Source organism: Phyllostomus discolor, chromosome 13, assembly GCF_004126475.2.
Source record: "Phyllostomus discolor isolate MPI-MPIP mPhyDis1 chromosome 13, mPhyDis1.pri.v3, whole genome shotgun sequence".
NCBI classification, from domain to species: domain Eukaryota; kingdom Metazoa; phylum Chordata; class Mammalia; order Chiroptera; family Phyllostomidae; genus Phyllostomus; species Phyllostomus discolor.
The window spans coordinates 52,006,190-52,025,485 of record NC_040915.2 but is presented as its reverse complement, the minus strand read 5'-3'; the positions used below and the strand labels follow the sequence as shown (position 1 = coordinate 52,025,485).

Genomic DNA, 19,296 nt, shown 5'->3' with positions numbered 1-19,296 from the left:
CCACTTGCCTGGTTCCGTGTGGAAGAGTACTCGGGATTGACCGGAAGGAAGGGGACGACAGTTGTCTCGGTCACCAGGGTGCTGTGGTTTTGCGTAGCAAGCCAGACTAGCCAGAGGAAAGAGCCAGAGATAGAATCTCATCACCATGGGTACGCCGCTGCCCCTCTGAGAGCCATGGCTCCCACCTTCCCAGGGAGACTCAAGGAAGCACACTCCTAAGCTGACATCCACAAACGTAAATGTTCACACACGTGTTATCAGGACAGTAGGAACTGGGCAAGTAAAACACTCAAGCTGGCAGCTTGTCACTGCCCACTTACAACAAGCTCATTAGACAAAGCCACACGTGAAGTCACCTGCGTCAGTCTCTCGCCTGTCAACTTCATCGTACACATCCATGGCAAGTTCTTCGAACAAATGATTATTTAGCTGAAAGTAAAAAAAAGAAATACCAGGAACACAAGGACAAAAATTAACACCAGCAGAATGAGTGGGGGACTGTGCCTTATTCACCCTTTTATCTCCAATCTTTTCACCCAAAGCCAGTGCTTAGTAAACACCCACTGGAACACAGACAGTAACATTTACGGATTAGTGCAGACCCTTTAGAACTACCTGCTGCCTACAGCAGCCTCACTCCTCCGTGGTTCGCAGACAGAGCTGCGCTGGAAGGGAGCACGTATCTCCAACGCAGGCTCCAGTACTCCACTCTGTGGGTGATACCACCCTTTAGGTCTCCTCTTTTGCTCTTGAGAATGTTTGCCAGTGTCCCCAGATATAACAGGTCATAAACCCTTGGCAGGATAAAGGTGCCAAACCATGGCATTTTGAGAGGACAGGATATGCCGCTACACAGAAATATCACCAGACCTTGGTTAAAGCTCTTTGCTCACGTCCTCAGTAGCAGTCCGCCGCTCCCCAGGGCTGAACATCCCCAACAGAGAGCAGCCTGTCTGATCAGCACGCTATGCAGGGCCAGCCAGCAGAAGGCTCCCCACACAGACTAGGTGCCTGCCTGGCAGCAACCTGGACAGCCAGGGTCTTCCCAACCCAGACGAGGCTAAGCCCCTGCCAGAGTGTCTTTGGCTCTCTCTGGGCATTCCTCCTCATGAAATGCACCCTGACGCGTGATGGCTGTTACTTTTTAGTTGACTGCTTCCCATTCTGTGAGAGCAGACGGAACGTCTCTCCTGCGTCCCACACATCCACAGGCAGCACCTGGCATGGAGGTGGGGCTCCGCACATATCCAATCACACACTGACCACACAGGGTCTCATACAGCAGTTTTAAATGCTGGCTATGCAGACCTCACGGGAACTCATCAAAATGGGTACAGTACAGTGTTAGGTGAAAAAAAGCAGGTGTAAAATTCTATAACTATGATTGAGCTTCAGTGAAAAAAATATGTATCTGAAACAAGAATTGGAAGAAATATACTGAAATACTGAGCCTGAATCCATTAAGAGTATGGTGGATAGGGTGATTTCCCATCTCTATTTTCCAAATTTTCTCTAGTGTGGTTACATCACACTTCTAACAAAGTAAGTTCTAGATAAGGTGATGAGGCTTGGAAACTTGAATTTGCACCTTAAATATCTAGTCTCTTTCCTCTTAGGAGCTATAAGCCGATGCTGGCTTATAGCCAATGATAACTGCAACAGCAGTGCTGAGTGAGGGCTTACATCTGGGGGCCGACATCCATGCAACACTCACAACGCCTCCATGAAACAGGAACTGCTATCATTCCACTTTGCAGATGAGGACATTGAGACACAGAAGTTAGTAACTTATCTAAAGTCATAGAGCCAATAAGTGACCACAGGTCTGAGATCCAAGTTTAAATCTGTCACAATGTTAACATTTACTAATTCAAGGAATACATTAGTATTATTGCATTTCTCCTGGCTTTTCAGAAGGGAGGGAGGGAGGAAGCAGGTAGGTAGAGATGGAAGGAGTAAGGGAGACACTGTGGGATAAACACTGAATTGGCACTTATAATATGCCGTGAGGTATCCTCCTTCTCACCCGTAAGAAGCAGACCAAGGGTGTGGTCAACAACAGCAGCAGCTCACCCTCCCTGTGAGGCTCTGAGTGGCCACCCCTGCTGCACCGTCATCTCCCTTTCTAGGAGAGGAAGCCAAGGCAGAGAGACGCTAAGGAGCCTGTCAGACCTGCACCTGCACCTGACCGGTCTGACCCAGAGCCCGAGTTCTCGAGAGCTGCATGCAGCTCGGCTCCAGGCGTTCACCTGGTGCCTGCCACACGCTACAGCCAGCACGGGTGAAACCTCTGCCTTAGTGCAGCTTTTGGCCTAGCAAATGCAAGAGAGTCAAAAGGAACTTGGGTTTTCTCTATGATGCTGGAATTATTTAAAATAAAAGCAGGCTTACATACTACAAGTAAAAGAAAATCACAGAACATTTAGGGCTGACTCCAAAGCTTATCATCTTAACTCCATGACCGCCACGACTTAAGAAAGGCGATACAACACAGCCACACAAAACCGTAGATATGAAACACAGAGACACCAAACAAATTTCATAAAATACATTTATTTCATATTACAGTTGAATACTAGTAATGATATATTCATTTTATGTAATATAGTGCTTAATATTGTATGGCATTCTAGTAAAGGGCCTTCTGCGAAAAGGGGAATGAAGAGGAAGTAAAAAACTATGGGAGTTGCGGTTTCAGTGGGGCTTTGGGAAAACAACTACTTACATTGTGAGGGTGGTCAGATTTCAGCTGCTGGAACAGTGAAAGGGATGGGAGCTGGGAAGGGAGAATGCTACAGAAAGAGAGGAAAAGAGGGTTCCTGAAAGAGGACTTGCAGGTGGCAGCTAATGGCCTGAGAGTGCTAACCCACGATGACATACTGGAACACACACACACGCACACGGGAACCAGATGGGAGGCAGGGCAGGAGCTGAGAGGTGGGAGTTGGGTAATGCCCTCACAGTTACAAAAGGAAGACTCTGGGTTGGGGTCCAGAGAGCAATGAGAACAGCTGGGGAGTGTGACCTGGTGGTTAAAACAGCTGAGGAAGCAGTACCATGGTGAAGCTTCATCTGTGGGACTAAACAAAGAGAAATCGTTCCCAGAGAGGGAGATTCCTGACTAAGCCTGAGGTGGGCAGGCTGGAAAGAAATCTCATATTAAAGTGAGGTTTGACCTGCAGAACTGAGCAAACTCTGAGCACGCACCCGGGGCAGGACCACCTGCTTCTGAAAGCATGAATTTATACAGCTCTGATGATTGGCATGGGATACAAGAGTGTTAAAATGGTACTCACGGTTCCAGCACCTGCTTTTATCAGTCTCTAGCAGCCTATAAGACTACAGGAAGTAATCCCAAGAACTGTGTCCCACTTACTCATTTACATTGAGAGAAACAAGGAGCTCTTACAAGGAGAAACAACTTCCTAATGTCAAAGGAACAGTCTTCACATTTAAAATGAGAAAACTGGCATTATTTGAAGCAGATCCAATAAACTGGATACACTGAACTTAACAGTACTTCTAGTCTTCACACTCAATCGTCTGCTTCTGATTTAACAACTGAGAGTGTGAAACAACCATCTGATACAACAGGTAACGAGACAAAAACAGGTATTCACAGGGTACAGTTCCCGCACTGGAGTTCACTAGGAAATAGATACTCACAGATTGAAGTTTCTTCTTAGCAGCTTTTGCCAGTTCAGACAAATCCAGGCTGCTAAGAAAATGTACAAAGCTAATAAGGACATAAATAAAATCATTTGCATGTGCTCTGTAGAAGATAAAGACAGCCAAGGGATCAAGATATTAATTAAAGTTCATGACATGATCAGAGCAAAAATCGACAGCCCAATAGACTCTATGAGGAAGCTCTGAACAACTTGGTGAAAATAACTCCTTCTAGACATAATCGTGTAGCATGGTTAAAAGAAAAATCATCACCTGCTAACTAAGAGGCAAGAGCTAATGTGAAAAGCCATAATTTTTAAAGTATCAACAAAAGCATGATAGAATACAAAAATGGCAGAATGTGAAGAACCAGAATGGTAAGATTACATCTGGAATAGCAATTAATCTTTTCATGAACTCTTGACAGTATTTGTGCAAAGATAAATTAAGGGTTCGTTCCTGCAGCCTTCAACTCAGCTGACCTGACAGATCAGGGGTCGGCAGATTATAGCCCACATTTTGTTTAGCCCAGGGGCTAAGAATAGTGTTTACATTTTTAAATGTTGGTTAAAAACCAAAGGAAGAATATTTCATCACTTGTGAAAGTTATATATGAATTCAAATTTCAGTACCCAAAAACAACATTTTACTGGGCCAGGCATGCGCTTCATTTACGTGGGGTCCAAGGACCCCTTCATCTACAATGGTGGAGCTGAGTGGTTGAGGCAGGGGCTGTCTAGCCCACAAAGCCTACAATATTTACTATCTAGCCTTCCACAACAAAAAAACTTGCCAATCCCTCTTACAGACAAAGATATGGTCTTCTGTGATAAAGAAATATTCTTTGACTATAATCTATAGATAAGATATACTGTCACGACCGGCTAAACTGACATTATCACTGACTCCATTTTCTTATTAGTAAATGTGTTACTGGTGCTCTTGCAAACTTAAGTTTTATATGGTGGTTTACTTACAGCCGTCTTATTTCCAAATTGTATAGCCATAAAAGAGAAAAATGTATGGGCTTTGTTAAACACACAATATTACACACGTAAATACTATACAACCAAGGAAATACTAGTGACAGATAAAACTGACTGGTATTTCAATGACCTTACCTGTCTGCCATTTGAGGTATTATAAAGTGCTGTCCATTTTTGTGATCTGAAACAGAAACCAAGCCAAAATTTTGTTCACATAAAAACTGTTAAGATCTGTAAAGGAACATCACCATTATTTTCCCAATTTATGTTTTGCAATTAGTAACTTCCTATCATTATGAATTATGTGCGGGAACAGAAGTTGCCAGATTGGCTATAAACTCCCAAAGAACTGGCCAGTAGCAAGGACCGTATACCCGTTTCCTTCTGGTACAAAAGTCTGGACATCATGAAGCAGAAAGCCCATGGTCACCCTAATCCTTATGCTCGGTGCATCCCCAGTATAACGGGTGACCTTCAGCCACGGAAAGAACACCTGGGGAGCTGAATTAGCTCAGAGCAGGTTTCCATTAGCTCTCCATGTGGCAGGGGTGGATCTTCCTTAAGCTTTAGTGGCTCACCTTGAAATCAACCAATTAGTATAAAACACTCAGGGCCGGGGAAGGTGGTCTTGGCAGACCCAGGCAGGGGCTCTGTTTCCTACAATGCTAGCTGACTCCATCCTAATCCAGCTTCTGGAAAACACTGACCTCGTGCCAGTGAATAAAGCCACTATAAGCATTCACATACAGGTTTTGCTGTGGCTCAGTTAGTTGGATGTCATTCAGCAAAGTGAAGGGTCGCTGGTTCGATTCCTGGTCAGGGCACACGTCTAGGTTACAGATTCAGTCCCCAGTTGGGGGTGTGTACCAGGGGCAGCCAATTGATGTTTCTCTCTTGTCATCAATGTATCTCTCCCTCTCTTTCACCCTCCCTTCCCTTCTCTAAAAGTAAATAAAATCTTTAAAAAAAGCTAAGAGGAAAACAGTCTGTTATTTTCATCCAAGTACTTATCATTTCTGTTACTCTTCTTTCGTTCCTGAAGTTCCAAGGTTCCTTCCGATATCATTTCCCCTTCTACCCAAAGAACTGGCTTTAGCATCTGTTAGAGCAACTAAGTCTCTTATTTTCCGTCATCTTAAAATGTCTTTATTTTGCCTTCATTCCTGAAGGTTATTTTCAGTTAAAATGGAGTTCTGGGTTGACAATTCTTTTTTTCCAGCACTTCAAAAATATTGATTTCCTTTTCATATCCATGGTTTCTGATGAGAAATCCATATTTAAATGTTCTTCTATATCTCATTTTTAAAGGTTTTTAAAATTTTAATAAATTTAAAAATTTTTCTCCCTGAGCAGGGAAGAGAGGGAGAAAGAGGTCTCCCTCTCTTTCGATGTGTGAGAAATAAATTGATTGGCTGCCTTTCACACGCCCCCAACTGGGGACCTGGCCCACAGCTGGTCCTGGCCCTGTGCCCTCCTGACTGGGAACTGGACCAGGTACCATTTGGTTTGCCGCAGGCTGGCACTCGATCCACTGAGCCACACCAGCCACGGCATCAGTTCACTTGCTCTTTTCTTTGTCATCCCTCATCTGCTATTAAGCCTATCCAGTGAGTTTTTAAATTTTAGTTAATTGTATTTTTCAGTTCTAATATTTCTATTTGGTTCATTCGTATATCTTCTATTTTTCTGCTGAGACTTCCTATATTTCTACTGGTTTCCAGATGTTCATATTTTGAAGAGCTTTAAAATTTTTGTCTGATAATTCCAACAACTGTTATCTGGGGCTGATGCCTGCTGACTACCTTTCCCCTTACAGTCTTTGGGACTGTCCTGGCTCTTCACAGGCCAAGTCATTATGAGTGGTATCCTGGACATTCTGAGTATTATGCTGAGAGACTCTGAGTCTTCTTTGAGTTCTATGGATAATGTTAGTTTTTTTGTTTCAGCAGGCAACTGACTAGGTTCTGCCTCCTGGGCCAAGTGGTGAGAGAACAGAAAGAAAAATAAAGCGATCAGGATTCCCCTCATGCCCTTGGCCAGAGATTTCAGCACCTGCACTGCCACTGCTTTGCCACTACTGTAGCCACAGCATTGCCTCGGGGCCACGGTAGGGGAAAAAGGAAGAAGGAGGAAGAAAACCCCGAAGGAATCCCCCACCTCTCTGTCCTGTAAGAGTCCCACTTCCCGCTCCTCATCAGCCAGAGAAGGCTACTTTGCATCTGTTACACAGTTCCAGGTGTTAGGTTGTCGTGGAGGCCATGTCAGAAGTAAAACAAACAGAACATTCACCACCAGCTTGATGGTACTTCGAGTTCCCTAATCTACCAGCTGGAGTCCTGAAATAGCTACTCCATGCATTTGGGCCAGGGTTTTTAATTATATTCAGGAGAGACAGGATGGGGTGTGCTTATTTACTCCACTGCACCAGGAACTGGAACCACATCAGGGGCCCTTGACTCTAAGGACAACCGGGGAGGAGAAGCGCTGCACACATGCATGTAGATACTCCACATCGGGGGTTGGCAAACTTTTTCTGTAAAGAGCCAGATAAATATTTTAGGCTCTGTGGTTACATGGTCTCCGTCGCAACTACTCAAGCTACTTCACTCTGCTGCTCTAGTGCAAAAGCAGCCATACACAACATGGAATGAGCGTGGCTATCTTGCAATAAAACTTCATTTAAAAAAATGAGTGATGGACTGGATCTGGCCCACAGACAATGGTTTGCTGACCCCAGTTCTACCTCACAAATAAAGACGGCTAAAGGCAAAGTTCACTTTTGGACTTTTTCCCATTCCTTAGATAGCAGAGTTCTCCAAATAACTACAAGCGATTACTTTGCTCTCCCATTCCTAGTCCCATTATGGACAAGAACTGTGCCCTTCAATGCTTCAGACAGGCACTACTCTAGAGCTATAAAAACTTAAGTTATAAAAACTAAAACTTAAGATGACTTGACCAACATCTTTTACATCTAACCGAAATGCTTTAGTTATCATTTCAAACAGAGGCCCTTATTCACAATTTTCTGGGGGACACGTGGCGGCAGAGGTCATAAGCAACCGCGTCCCAACTTGTCTTCCCAGAGGCTGCCTGACTGGAGGTGTGGAGAGGTGGCCGTCCTTCCGCTCACCTGGTCTCCTGCCGCAGAGATAGAAGGCCAGCCTGTCGGTCAGCTCATACTGTATTTCTACGAGGCGTTCTGCCAGCTCGTGGTGCCCTCCTTGCCTACCGAGAGAAAACAAAGTACCATTTATGTTGCTCGCCAGCCACTGGCTCTGGAACAGAAAAGGACAGAGACATCCCCTGAGACACCTGAGCGATTTACCAAACACGCCTTTTTACAATAATCAACCCTGTTGTGTGAGGTGAACTGTCAAGGTCTACTTTGTTTCCCACATGTATAAGCTGCTTTCACAATCTGAGCTATCCCCTCTCCTTTATTAAATTTACAAGGCAGAATACTTAATAAGGAATTCAAGGACTTATGAGAGGGATGAAACATTTCACCTAATGAGGTAAAAGACAAAATTAGTAAATGGTCTAAGGTAGAGATTCTCAAAAATTAACGAGAGTGCTTTAAAAAATGTACAGGTGACCAGGCCCCCTCCTTGGAGATTCTGAACCAGTAAAGATGGGATAAGCGTGGACACCAGTATTTTAAGGTCCTTCCCTTAGATGCATCTGATGGAGCCAGCCTGACTCGGGGTGAAAGTTTAGCAACCACGTGAATTGAAGTCTTCAATTCAGAGAAAGACCGACCTAATCCACACCGGTAGCTCCTTTCACCTCCTTATTTTCAATTTCCATAACAGAAAATATTAAGTTTACCTTTCTTCACTCATGAAATACATAAGCTGCTTTAAGTCCTTTTGGTTATATATAAATTATAACATTGGGAGATCATTATATGCAAAGTACCCATGAAAAAAATTCCAAGGTAAGTCATAATAAATATAATTTACTGAGGGCTCTCTTCCTTCTAAAAGATAAGGTCTAGTTTCTCAGTTTCTTTTCCTATCATCAAAGGACTACAAAATAATCTCTAACCTATCTTTGATTTATGTGATACACATCTTGTTTTCCTTTTTTTTAACATCTGTGAAATCAAGAAGTATCCTAGATTGATGGTACCTTATCATTTAATTGGCCAAGTTTTTTCTTTTTTAGTGGCATATAAAATCATGATAACCCGTACAAACAGGGGGGTCTTAGATCTCATGAACTACTGAATTTCTCAATCCCTTAGCTTTGATGTTTCCAAACACACTCTGCAGTCAGGTCCCCTGCTGTGGCAGGCAGGCCTTGCCCAGTCCTCCCTCCTGAACTTGACTCATGTCTTTCTTCTCACTTGGAACGCCTGAGCTCTTCCGTCACACACCCAAATCTAACCCACTCTGACCGCCTAAAAGAAAGTTTTTTTTTAATGATATGGGCCACAGTGAAGAACCTATATATGCCTTTCAAGACCAGTTATCCATTTTGGCAGCAAATTCCACATTATCTTGCCCCACGTAACTCTTTCATGCATTTATGAATCGTCTCCTCCGTGGAACAGTGAATTCTGGGAAGGCAGTTTTGTCATTTCACCCATTTTATCGCCTGTTGAACAGAGTATGAGTGCTTTGCAGTTAATAAAGTTAATTTGGAAAAAGAAGGAAAGATGATCCACCCTCTGTCATTTAAGTGATCTTCAAGATTAACTTATGGAATTATTTATTCATTTTTCCAGCATTTTACACAATTTTTAAAGTGAGAAAAATTTAAAGAAAACACATAGCTGTCCACTACCTAAAGACTAGAATTAACATCTTACTATAACTGTTCAATCATATATCTACCTACTCGTACACATTTGTTTTTAAGTTTAAGCAATGACTAAAAATATTTAAAAATTGAGGAGTAGGTTCTGCCATTCTTAGCACTAGATTTGGACTCTAACTATGGCTCAAATAGCATAGCGTTATGAAAGATCACACGGAAGACTGGAAGCTAGGAAGACTGGTTATGGTTCTACCAGTCTTCCCTGATTCTGCCAGGCTCTGAGCTCATATTCGTTTGAAAGGTCATCTGCAAAATAAGCGAATGTAAATCTTTGACGGGGTTAAATGTTAATTACACACAATTTAGCAATTTAATGAATCACACACAACATAAATAAGCCTGAACAGAGAGAAGGGAAGAATCCAGGTCTCTAACCGTGCATAATCAACAGGAGTTTTCCCACTGGAGTCCTGTGTGCCCGGGTCTGCTCCGTACACTGCCAATAATTCCGCCTGCAAAATCTGTCCTGCTTTAGAGGCAACATGGAGTGGGGTGTTTCCTTTTTCCTAAGAATCATTAATAAAAAGTAGACCAAAAAGCAAATTAAATAAAGAAAAAGCTACACAAACACAACCCACTTAGTTTCAATTTAACGGGTGGATCAGTTTAAGCTTTCTTACAGGGTGAAAGAAATTGGCTTGTGCTCCTAAAGATAACAGCCTCAAACAGGTTTCAAGGTTCCCTGTTCTCACGCTTGAATGGAGTTGCTGAAAAACACACAAACAAAAAAGAATATTGTTAAAAGTGTAAAGAGTGATGTACTGGAGCAGCTGGCAGACCGTTGCAATATATGCTGCATTAGTGATACTCGGCTCAGTAAGGTGGATGAAGCAGTCTCTTCCTTGCCGGTCACAGCCAGCCCTGGGCGCTAAGGTGGGGTTAGGCCTATTTTACTGATAAGGAAACTAGGGCTGGTAAAGCTGATCTGCCCAAATGCAGGACCTAAGTGGCACAATTATACCTTGAGTGAGAGGGAATAAAAGGAGGTGGCTGAGCATGGCTCTGAAGTCTGACAGACCTGAATTTCAAACCATACACCCTTTAAGCCGTGTGACTTTGAGGAGGTTTATTAAGCAATGTGAACCTTAGTTTCCTCATCTCTAAGATCATGATAGTAACACTCACTGCCTATTCACAGGGTTACTACAAGGAGTCAGTAATATAGCAAAGTGCTTAGCACAGAACCTAATACGTAGGAAATGCTCAAAGAATACAGCTGTTATTATAATAATAACTATTCTTACTTATTGTTCTTATTTGACCTAGGGCTCTAGGGCTTCCTATCCTACACTGTGCACACTGCAGAGCTCTGCCTTATATGCACCCTCTGTACAACACTATTCTCGGCCTTGTATTCAATGCTCTAATATAGCCTTTCAGGGTGGGACCTGGGCCTGTTGTATACCAAAGTTTGTACCACTGAGAACAAGTGCTTATGCATTTAGAAGATGGGTGCCTTCCTTCATGTCTAACCTCAAATTGTCAAAATGCCATAATCCTTATCACAAAGAATGTATCTACTCTAATATCTGTATCTAAGCCTTATTTTTTTAAAACTGTGGTAAAAACAATACCAACTCTTATTAATAAATGGAAGTGACAAGAAACAAAGAAATAAACATTTCTATACAAAGTTTAAAATTGTGAACTGGGAGTGCCCATGCTGTGTGCGAGCATTTGCTAAAAGAAGTGCTTTGAAAATAGAGATACGTGTTTCTTGTAGCATCTCTCAAAAACAGGTGAAGGCCCAATAAAGAAAACCATCTACTCGTTTTACAAGTATAATAAACCATCCTGTGTACCAGAGCTTTAAGTCGCACCCTGCTTCCTGAAGATGCTACTCAGTATATAACCTAGAGACCTAAGGAAATCCCACAAACTTTCTAGTCCCTTCTAGAAACTGCAAGGGTTCCTACTTCAAAATAAAACAAAAAACTTATAGAAATATAATTGTCAAACCATATCTGAAAAACACAAATAGTTTTCTAGATACTAATTTTTCCTCTCTGCCCTTACCTCTTCTAGCATGAATGGCTGCCATCTGAATTAACACTGAAGATAAAACCAATTGCAACAAAAAGCTATTATCAATTATTTATTGACTAGACGGCAGTTTTTGTTTTGTTTTCCTTTTTTTCCTTTTAAAGTATTTTTTCCAAACAAAACAATATACTGTTTCATCCAACAATTTTAGAGATTTAGAAAGCTGCGACCCACCTTGCTAAGATCTTTGGCAGTCACACTATCGTCATCCCGGCAGGGCAAGCGATGAACAAATGCTAACATCTGATACTTGGCTCTGATGAATTCCGCTTTATTAGGACTGGTTGGAAAACAGAAACGAAAACAGTTCACTTGCAGTTCAGATACAACATTCCCCATTTTTCAGGACCCGCATCCCCTACTCAAGAATAAAAGGAATACTGAAATAAGTCTGTAGCAGTGGGTAAGACCTGAAGTTTGAAAACATGTATCAGTCATTATAATGACCAGGACTGCAGAATGCCTACTTTTTATAGCCACTTTTTCCCCCTGTGTAATTTTCTTAACTGACCCAGCAACCTTGCGAGGAGGCAGCATTTCACCTTGGCTTACAGGCGAGCCGTCAGGCTGACTAAGGCCCACAGCCTAGATTTCTGGTCTGACGACCTCTTGTTTGAGCACCCAAGCTTAAATCTGATTACACCAACAGCCTCCAAACCTTAGTCTCAAACTGGAGAAACCACTGCCTTGTACTGGGTAACCATGCAAAAGAGATATAATAATGCCTGGCCTTGTTCTGCATTTTTAATGGCAAAGAGCTCAATGAACAGTTCGGGTAAACACCTCTTGTGCTGCCCTTGTAGACGGTAGACAAAAATACCTACACTCCTTCAGCGGGCCCCTGGTGTTATGAAGAAATAGAAGTATTTATAAACATTCCACTCACTGCACTTTATCCTGTGGATTAGCTTTACGTCTTCCACTCGTAGCAGAGGCAGGGTCCAGCAAAGAATGCTCCCATATAGAATTAGCACCATTATTATATAAGGTTTCAACCATCTAAAACCAAACAGTATAAAAACCGTATTTTAACTTCTTTAAACAAACATTCAGTGACTGAGCTGGAAAGCAGAGCCCCGTTACAAACTCTAGCACGACTGGCACAGCACGTGCACCATTATTTTCAGATTTAAACCATGAAAGATGAACCTGTACATAGAATTCGCGTTTGACCAGCAGGATAGCTAAATAGCTAAATAGGTTGGATTGTACTGTTCTTACAGGTTATGAAGAAAGGGCAGTTTGACATTTAGGGCAGTGTTTCCCAAGACTGATTGTCCAAATACTATGTGCAAGATTCTTAACAACCCATGTACCATCTAGACTATCTACTCAATATTTTCCTTTAAATCCACTCATTTTTAAAACTTTTACTAGCAGTTATGGTTTGATGTGCTATTATAGTTTTCTTATATGCACTAAAATAATGCAACTGCCAAAATAAATATTGGAGTATTATCTATGTCTGTTTTGAGTACCACTGGTGATTCACGGGCCAGACTTTGGGAATGGCCCGATTTGGCATTTTAAACTACTCATCTGTAGACTTCATTCAGATCTTCTAATAAAATCTGTAAACACAGGCCTGATAGCAGTAAAAAACCACCTGCACATGAGAATAAGCTGTGAGAAACTTGTGAGTAAACACTATTAATAAGCCGTATCTCCCAATTTCATTTCAAAGTGCGACTACTGACCCGGCCCCATGTGTTTTTTACATTCGTGCAGACACTGTGACACCAGAGACCCAAACCCACTTGTTCTGGTCCCTTGGTTTGCACAGGCATGTTTAGGGAACAGGTTGTGCAGCTGCCAGAAATTGAGTAAAATATGTACTCAAGACAAATGAAAGGGTAACACGTGCTTAATTCTTAGTTCCAATAGAACTTGAAGAATGTGTCCCCCAAAATAGAAGTACAGATGACATGACACTGGACCCCAAATAAAACCACACACAACACTTAGCAGTGTTAGGCAATCAATCAAAACATGTTAACTGAATCTGGTCTCTAACTAGTAACAAGATCTTTAGGAAAATTTAAATCAGATGTTGCAGAAATTTCTCAGGAATTTTAGTCCATGCTTCTATCAAAACAGGAAAAAAAAATGTCCTAAATATATTGGTGGGTACTCAAGGATAAATACATTAACTAGAAGTTTGTAAGGCTGTAGTTTTCAGAAAATTCATCATTGTATGTGGAAAACGTAGACTATTTAAAAACAATTTCTGGAGATAGTCTAGAAAGTTGGCAGTGAAACAGTACCAAGAAATTTAAGACAGTCACAGCACCTCTATTCAGCTATGATTCAAGCACTGTTGAATGATTTAAGGAGCAGGAGAAATTTTAGAAACAAACCATGAGAAGAATTCTTCCTTTACCTGAAGCAATGTTGGCGGCCACGGCGTGTGTTTAAGATGCCTTACTTGAGAGATATGGCGCCCTAGACTCCGATGGACACTGCAGCACTCGTCACATATAAAAGTCCCCCGATTTACCGATGCCCAGGAAGGATCTGGGGGGGAAAAAAAATCTCAGTGGCGAGGATATCAGTTGGTTGCTTTACTGCCAGGTGGCAAAAGGTGACTGAGGTATGGTGTTTCAGAAAAACAAGACATTTTTATTGTTTTAGTATGTCAATCAACAACGTATCAAGCTGGTGAGCTGGTCTAATGGAACCACCTGTCCTGGATGATTGGGCACGATGTTAACTGAGCCACAAACATGAGCTGAAGCCCTACATAAGTAGCTATCTCCTTTCTGGTTCAAGGCCGCAGTCTGAAGTCCTAATGGGATCTGCTACTTCACATATATGCCCTTTCATTCAACATAAGAAGCAAGCTGAGAGGATACAGATGCATCATTTTAAATCCGTCTCCACAGATGGCAAGATAATATCACTGTGACAGTGAATAATCCACACAGCATTAGCCGAAGAAAATGGTGAAAAGACTGCTACAAATCTCTGCCCATCTGCTTAGCAGAAAGCTGAGAGGGACAAAACTACCCAAGCGCTCAGCTGTTGCGGTTCTGAGGACTGGGAAACCTGGCCTCCTCCACCAGGGGGATGTTCTAGGGTATCCATTTGTTGTTTTAAATAAACTACTGAGTCTAATCTTGCAACTGATCTGAAAGAACAGATATGTAATCACAGCAGCTTCATGGAAGCAAAGATATAATACAAAAACATGTAATACTTTTGGTGTATTACTTTTCTCCTATGAAGTCCCACAGACAACTTCACTGGACACCTACTGACAGAGGTATAATTCACACTGATAAGTGGTAAGAATAATTCACACTGGGTTATGTAAACCGAAAACTTGGAAACAAAAATAAAAACAAACAAACAGAAAGACAGGCCTACAATTCATCAGAGTCACCATGCAGTGGCAATAGGTGCCACTCAAGCTGCCTGGTCTGAGAGGTATATTTAAAAACTCTCCAATGTCCACAAAAATCTCTAAAATGCATGTGCACCATCTTTACCATTTTTTAACAGTTTATTCAAGCCCTTTCCAACCATGTAGTGAAAAGTTACGGGATTTCAATCAAAGATGAATCTGAGGAGTCAGAGCGTGTGGTGGTTAAGGGGACTGGCTCTGGAGACGCGCAGTCCAGGGTTTGAACCCCAACTCTCCTACTTCTCACACAACAATCAGAGCAGGTTACTTTCTTTCTTTTCTTCCTTTCTTTTTTTTTTTTTCCTTTTGAGCATCCTCACCATGGATCAGATGGGAATAACAACACATCTCAGGAGAGTGAGGATATTAAAAGGTAAAGTTGTTTGCATATAGTAAGTAATCAGTAATGTTAACTGTTATAACTTTTCTCAGTTACTTTCTAAGTACCATTTAGTTATTTTCAAGAGCCTACTGAAATTCATGACCACTAGAAAAGTTTTTGATTGTTAATACTTAGAGTGTTGAATGTTTCATGTGAACACTGTATTACTGTAGTAAAAGTCTCCGTTAAACTCAGAGTAGAATATATTTAAAATGAACTAGATTCATTGAAAAAAAAAAGTAAAATATTTACAAAGATGTGATCATGGTTAAATGTCTGCCATAAAACAGAACAGAAACAAAGTAATTCAAAATAACTCAGTTACCCATTCCAAAAAGCAAAAATTGGAAACATCAAGATGAAGGGTCCTCCTACAAAGATACATAAAATTGCTTTTTGCGGTGTGGTACCACTACTAGTGACAAAAAAAAAAAGACTTTTGGAATCACAGCTTTGGCTTTCATGCATTTATTCAGCAGATTCGCAATATTCTTGGAGCACATTAAAGGAACAAGACAAGGATTTAACACCCATTAAGCAATATTCTCAATTAATTATTTTCACATCACAGATCAGAATTCCATGGAAAGGATATTAGGATGTTAACAGTAAAATCGAGTTTGTATGAATGATGTTGAGTGAAACCCTCCCAGTGTTTCTGAAGCTTAATGCCAGAGCTACTTAACCTGGGTTCCAGGAATACTTTAAAAGAAAAAAAAAAAGCTTCAGAAATGTCTGTGACCCACTGAGAAATCCTAACATAAATTCTGTATGAAAGTAAGTGTGCATGCATTTGCTGGGGAAAAGGCCTTAGCATTCATCAAAATCTCAAAGAGATCCCTAACCATAAAGGTAATTGTTTCAATAGGGTTTTGCAAAAAAAAAAAAAAAAAAGCAGCACCAATTCCTGGCTGCTCAAGTTCACAGAACATTTCAAGGTAGCCTAATTACATTCAAAACAGGAAGGAAGTGACTCAAGTCTCGGTAGATTTGGCATGTAAGACAACTAAAATGATACAATGGAAGAGAAAATGTTCTGAAATGCACAAAACGCTGCAGAAGTGCAAGGTAGTAGTTAGGGTGGCAACGGAGCCAAAGTTTTCCTTTGCCCCATATCGCCCATTGAGAACTAAATAATATGGGTTCCAAGAGGAAGTCTGACTCTAGACTCATGTGAATCGAACACATTCACAGACAGTTCAACTGAAAACAAGCAAGAAAATAAGGAAGTGGAACACACAACGTTTTTTAGAGAATACAGTGGAGTTTGTATAACCCGCACCAACTTGGTTTATGAAACATCTTTTTACTCCTCCAGCCCCTCCCTATCTTCAGAGAAAACTGGCTAGCATCACTGGCACTACGCAGGCCAGGAACTAACCACACGAGGTTAGAGTTATCACAGTACTGTTCAAAACCGACCTGCGCTTCCATATGACAGGACGAAGCTCAGAACAGTTGCAAAAACACTGCCGCTGGAGGATTTCACTAAGATTGCTAATTGGGCGCTTTCGTGCCAAGGAAGCCATCTTACCTTTGAATTACTTCCAATTCAAAGCAGATAAATCCAAGCACGGAAAACATCTTAGACACCTGTCAATTCAGTTCCGACTGCTAAAATGGACCTGAACTCTTAAGTCTGAAAATTATACATGGAAGGAACGGTTTGGGCCTTTCAACGCCCCCAAATGCCTACACTGCCTGAACGCCCAGTGACTTTGTGTTCGTTTTGTAACTTATAATTAACCTACGATTTAGAATTCAACTCTAGCTGTAAGGGGCTATGCAAGTTCTGCACTAAAGAATACAGTACGAACAAGAAAAAGTACTTAAATGAGACGATCTTAGGAACAGTCATTGAGTCTTCCTAATAATCACTGACTGTAGGACTCCTGATTATCCCCATCGGAAAAAACGAGGAAATCAAGCCCCGGCAGAACTAAGCCACCAGCCCAAGGTCACCCAGAGGCAAAATCTAGTTGTAACTCAGGCGGTTCAGATGCCAAATCCTGAGATATGCATTGACTCCTAAGTGCCGGGTGCGCGTGCCAGACCCCCGGCGTCCAAGAGATTCTCTCCCGCGGAGGGGGATCCGGAACGTCAGGAGGGGGGAAATCGTGTCCGGGTCCGCGGGACAGTCTCGGTGGAGGGAAGCGTCGAGGGGCGCCCACTCCGGACAGGGTTCCCTGGCGGAGCGGCGGGGCTCTGGCTTGGCTGGGGGTGCCGGGGAAGAGGAGGTGACACCTGCACCTCTGGGGACCGCAGCTGGGAGGACGCTCGCATTTTACTTCTGTAATGGGCCTTCCTGTGCATTGCCCAAGCCCCTTCCTGTTGAAGAAGCGGCCCCGGCCCCGACACCGCCCCCTTTCCGCAAGGCCTGGGACTAGAGGGACCAGAGGAAAGGGAGGGCGGCGGCCCCCTGCCCGCCCGGCTCTGACAGGCTCGGGACGGCTGTCGTCCCAAGGCTGCCCCCGCTCCTCCGAGTCGCGGCCCCGGTCACGGAGTGTGGGGCTCGGCCTCCGGGAGCCGCCTGACCCGTGGGGGCGGTCCCGGGGCAGGGGTCCCAGTCGGGAGTGCAGAGGGGAGCGGGCCCCGCCGGAGGGACTCACCCGGCACGCTGCAGTCAGCGCACACCTCGCTGCTCCGGAGCCGCTTCGACATGGCTCCCGCCTCCTACCTGTCGGGCACCTGAGGCCCCGGGTCAGCGAAGGCGGTGGCGGCGGCTGTAGCGCTTCCGCTCTAACGGGTCCCCACCGCGGCGCTGGCGGCGGCGCCTCTCCCCTCAGCGCCTCGCAGCCCGGGCGCAGCACGCACGCGTGGGGAGGGGCCCTTCGGCTTTGGGCAGTCATGTGACCGGAAAGGGCACGCTGCCTTGTCGCCATCTTGAGTGAGGGCAGCTGTGTACGCTAGCGTCTTAAGTCCTGCTTATAAATCTTGAATTTGGGTCTCCTTTCCTAGGAGAGAGTAGCTTCCTCCCAGCACTGATTAATATTACAGAAAGCAGCAAAGTCTAGTGAACAGAACTCTGTACCCACAATGTTACTGAGACAAAGTCACTAGTATAACTTTGGCCAAGTTCATTTATTCTTTACTTTATTCAACAAATTTATATTGAGCACCTACTGTGTTCCACACACTGTTCCAGGCAGCGGAGAAACAGCAATGAGCAAAAAAGACAAACTATTCTGTCCTTATGAATATTACATTCTACTGCAGTAGACCTACAATAAAATAAATAAGAATTTGTTAGCTGTTTCTTTAGGTCACAGTTTTAGTTTCACCTGCAAAATGGAAATAATGTATAATCTACCTCTAAACCTCGATTTGCTTTTGTATGGCCTGCTACTTAAGAATGATTTTTATACTTTTAAAATGTGGAAAAGAAGAGAAAGAGGAAGAGGAAGAAGAAGATTCAACAAACTGCATATGTGGCCTGCAGAACTAAATATTTACTATTTAGCTAAGGACAAATGGAATAATTCACAGAAAAATGCTGTGTGCCTGCTCCATAGTAGGCCCTCAATAATAGTAGCTCCTATTATTATTGGTATTTGGTATTACTATTATTTTCTAATCGCAGTTTGTTTCTTTGAGAATAAGAATAGATAATGTAGAGTAGTTTATAGGATACTGTGAGGTAAACACAATGAGATGAATTTAATCAGTGTGAAGGAGAGAAGTGGCCCTAATACTAATAAATATTTATTGTGTTTGTTATATGTGTCAATTGAGCACAAAAGAGGCAGGAGGCTTTGACTACAAATAAATGACAAAGATTTATTCAAGTGTCTTAAGTTCTTCATTCCTTCCTAAATCCTTCCGAGGATGATCTACAGGAATTTCTATCTTTAGGCATTGGTGCATAACTGGAAAGTTCAAAATTTTAAGTCCTTAAGCTCAAGCTTCTTAAAGTATTCTATTCCTCATGCTTCAGCCCATTTGGTCTGGACCAGTTTTGTCAATTTAACTATACAGACTCCATTTTAAGT

At 42.6% G+C, this 19,296-nt stretch overlaps 1 protein-coding gene across 17 annotated transcripts in view; it reads right to left on the bottom strand.

The window, feature by feature from the left end:
• Nucleotides 1-18,113, bottom strand: part of GIT2 (GIT ArfGAP 2) — a 45,704-nt gene extending 27,591 nt beyond the window's left edge. For 7 of the 17 annotated variants that reach the window (XR_004900495.1, XM_036014320.1, XM_036014325.1 and 4 more), the window contains exons 1-12: nt 17,917-18,113; nt 13,903-14,036; nt 12,409-12,521; nt 11,697-11,802; nt 10,100-10,186; nt 9,855-9,985; nt 7,789-7,883; nt 4,791-4,836; nt 4,647-4,652; nt 3,667-3,718; nt 357-429; nt 9-106 (exon numbers count right to left, since the gene is read on the bottom strand). Coding sequence is in view for 16 of the 17 variants with exons in the window: in XM_036014320.1 (XP_035870213.1) it covers nt 9-106; nt 357-429; nt 3,667-3,718; nt 4,647-4,652; nt 4,791-4,836; nt 7,789-7,883; nt 9,855-9,985; nt 10,100-10,186; nt 11,697-11,802; nt 12,409-12,521; nt 13,903-14,036; nt 17,917-17,968 (993 nt within the window). In the remaining variant the exon portion in view is untranslated. The remainder of the gene's footprint in view (nt 1-8; nt 107-356; nt 430-3,666; nt 3,719-4,646; nt 4,653-4,790; nt 4,837-7,788; nt 7,884-9,854; nt 9,986-10,099; nt 10,187-11,696; nt 11,803-12,408; nt 12,522-13,902; nt 14,037-17,916) is intronic. The other 10 variants (XM_028527586.2, XM_028527587.2, XM_028527588.2 and 7 more) reach the window with 4 other exon arrangements.
• Between the last annotated feature and the right edge of the window lie 1,183 nt (nt 18,114-19,296).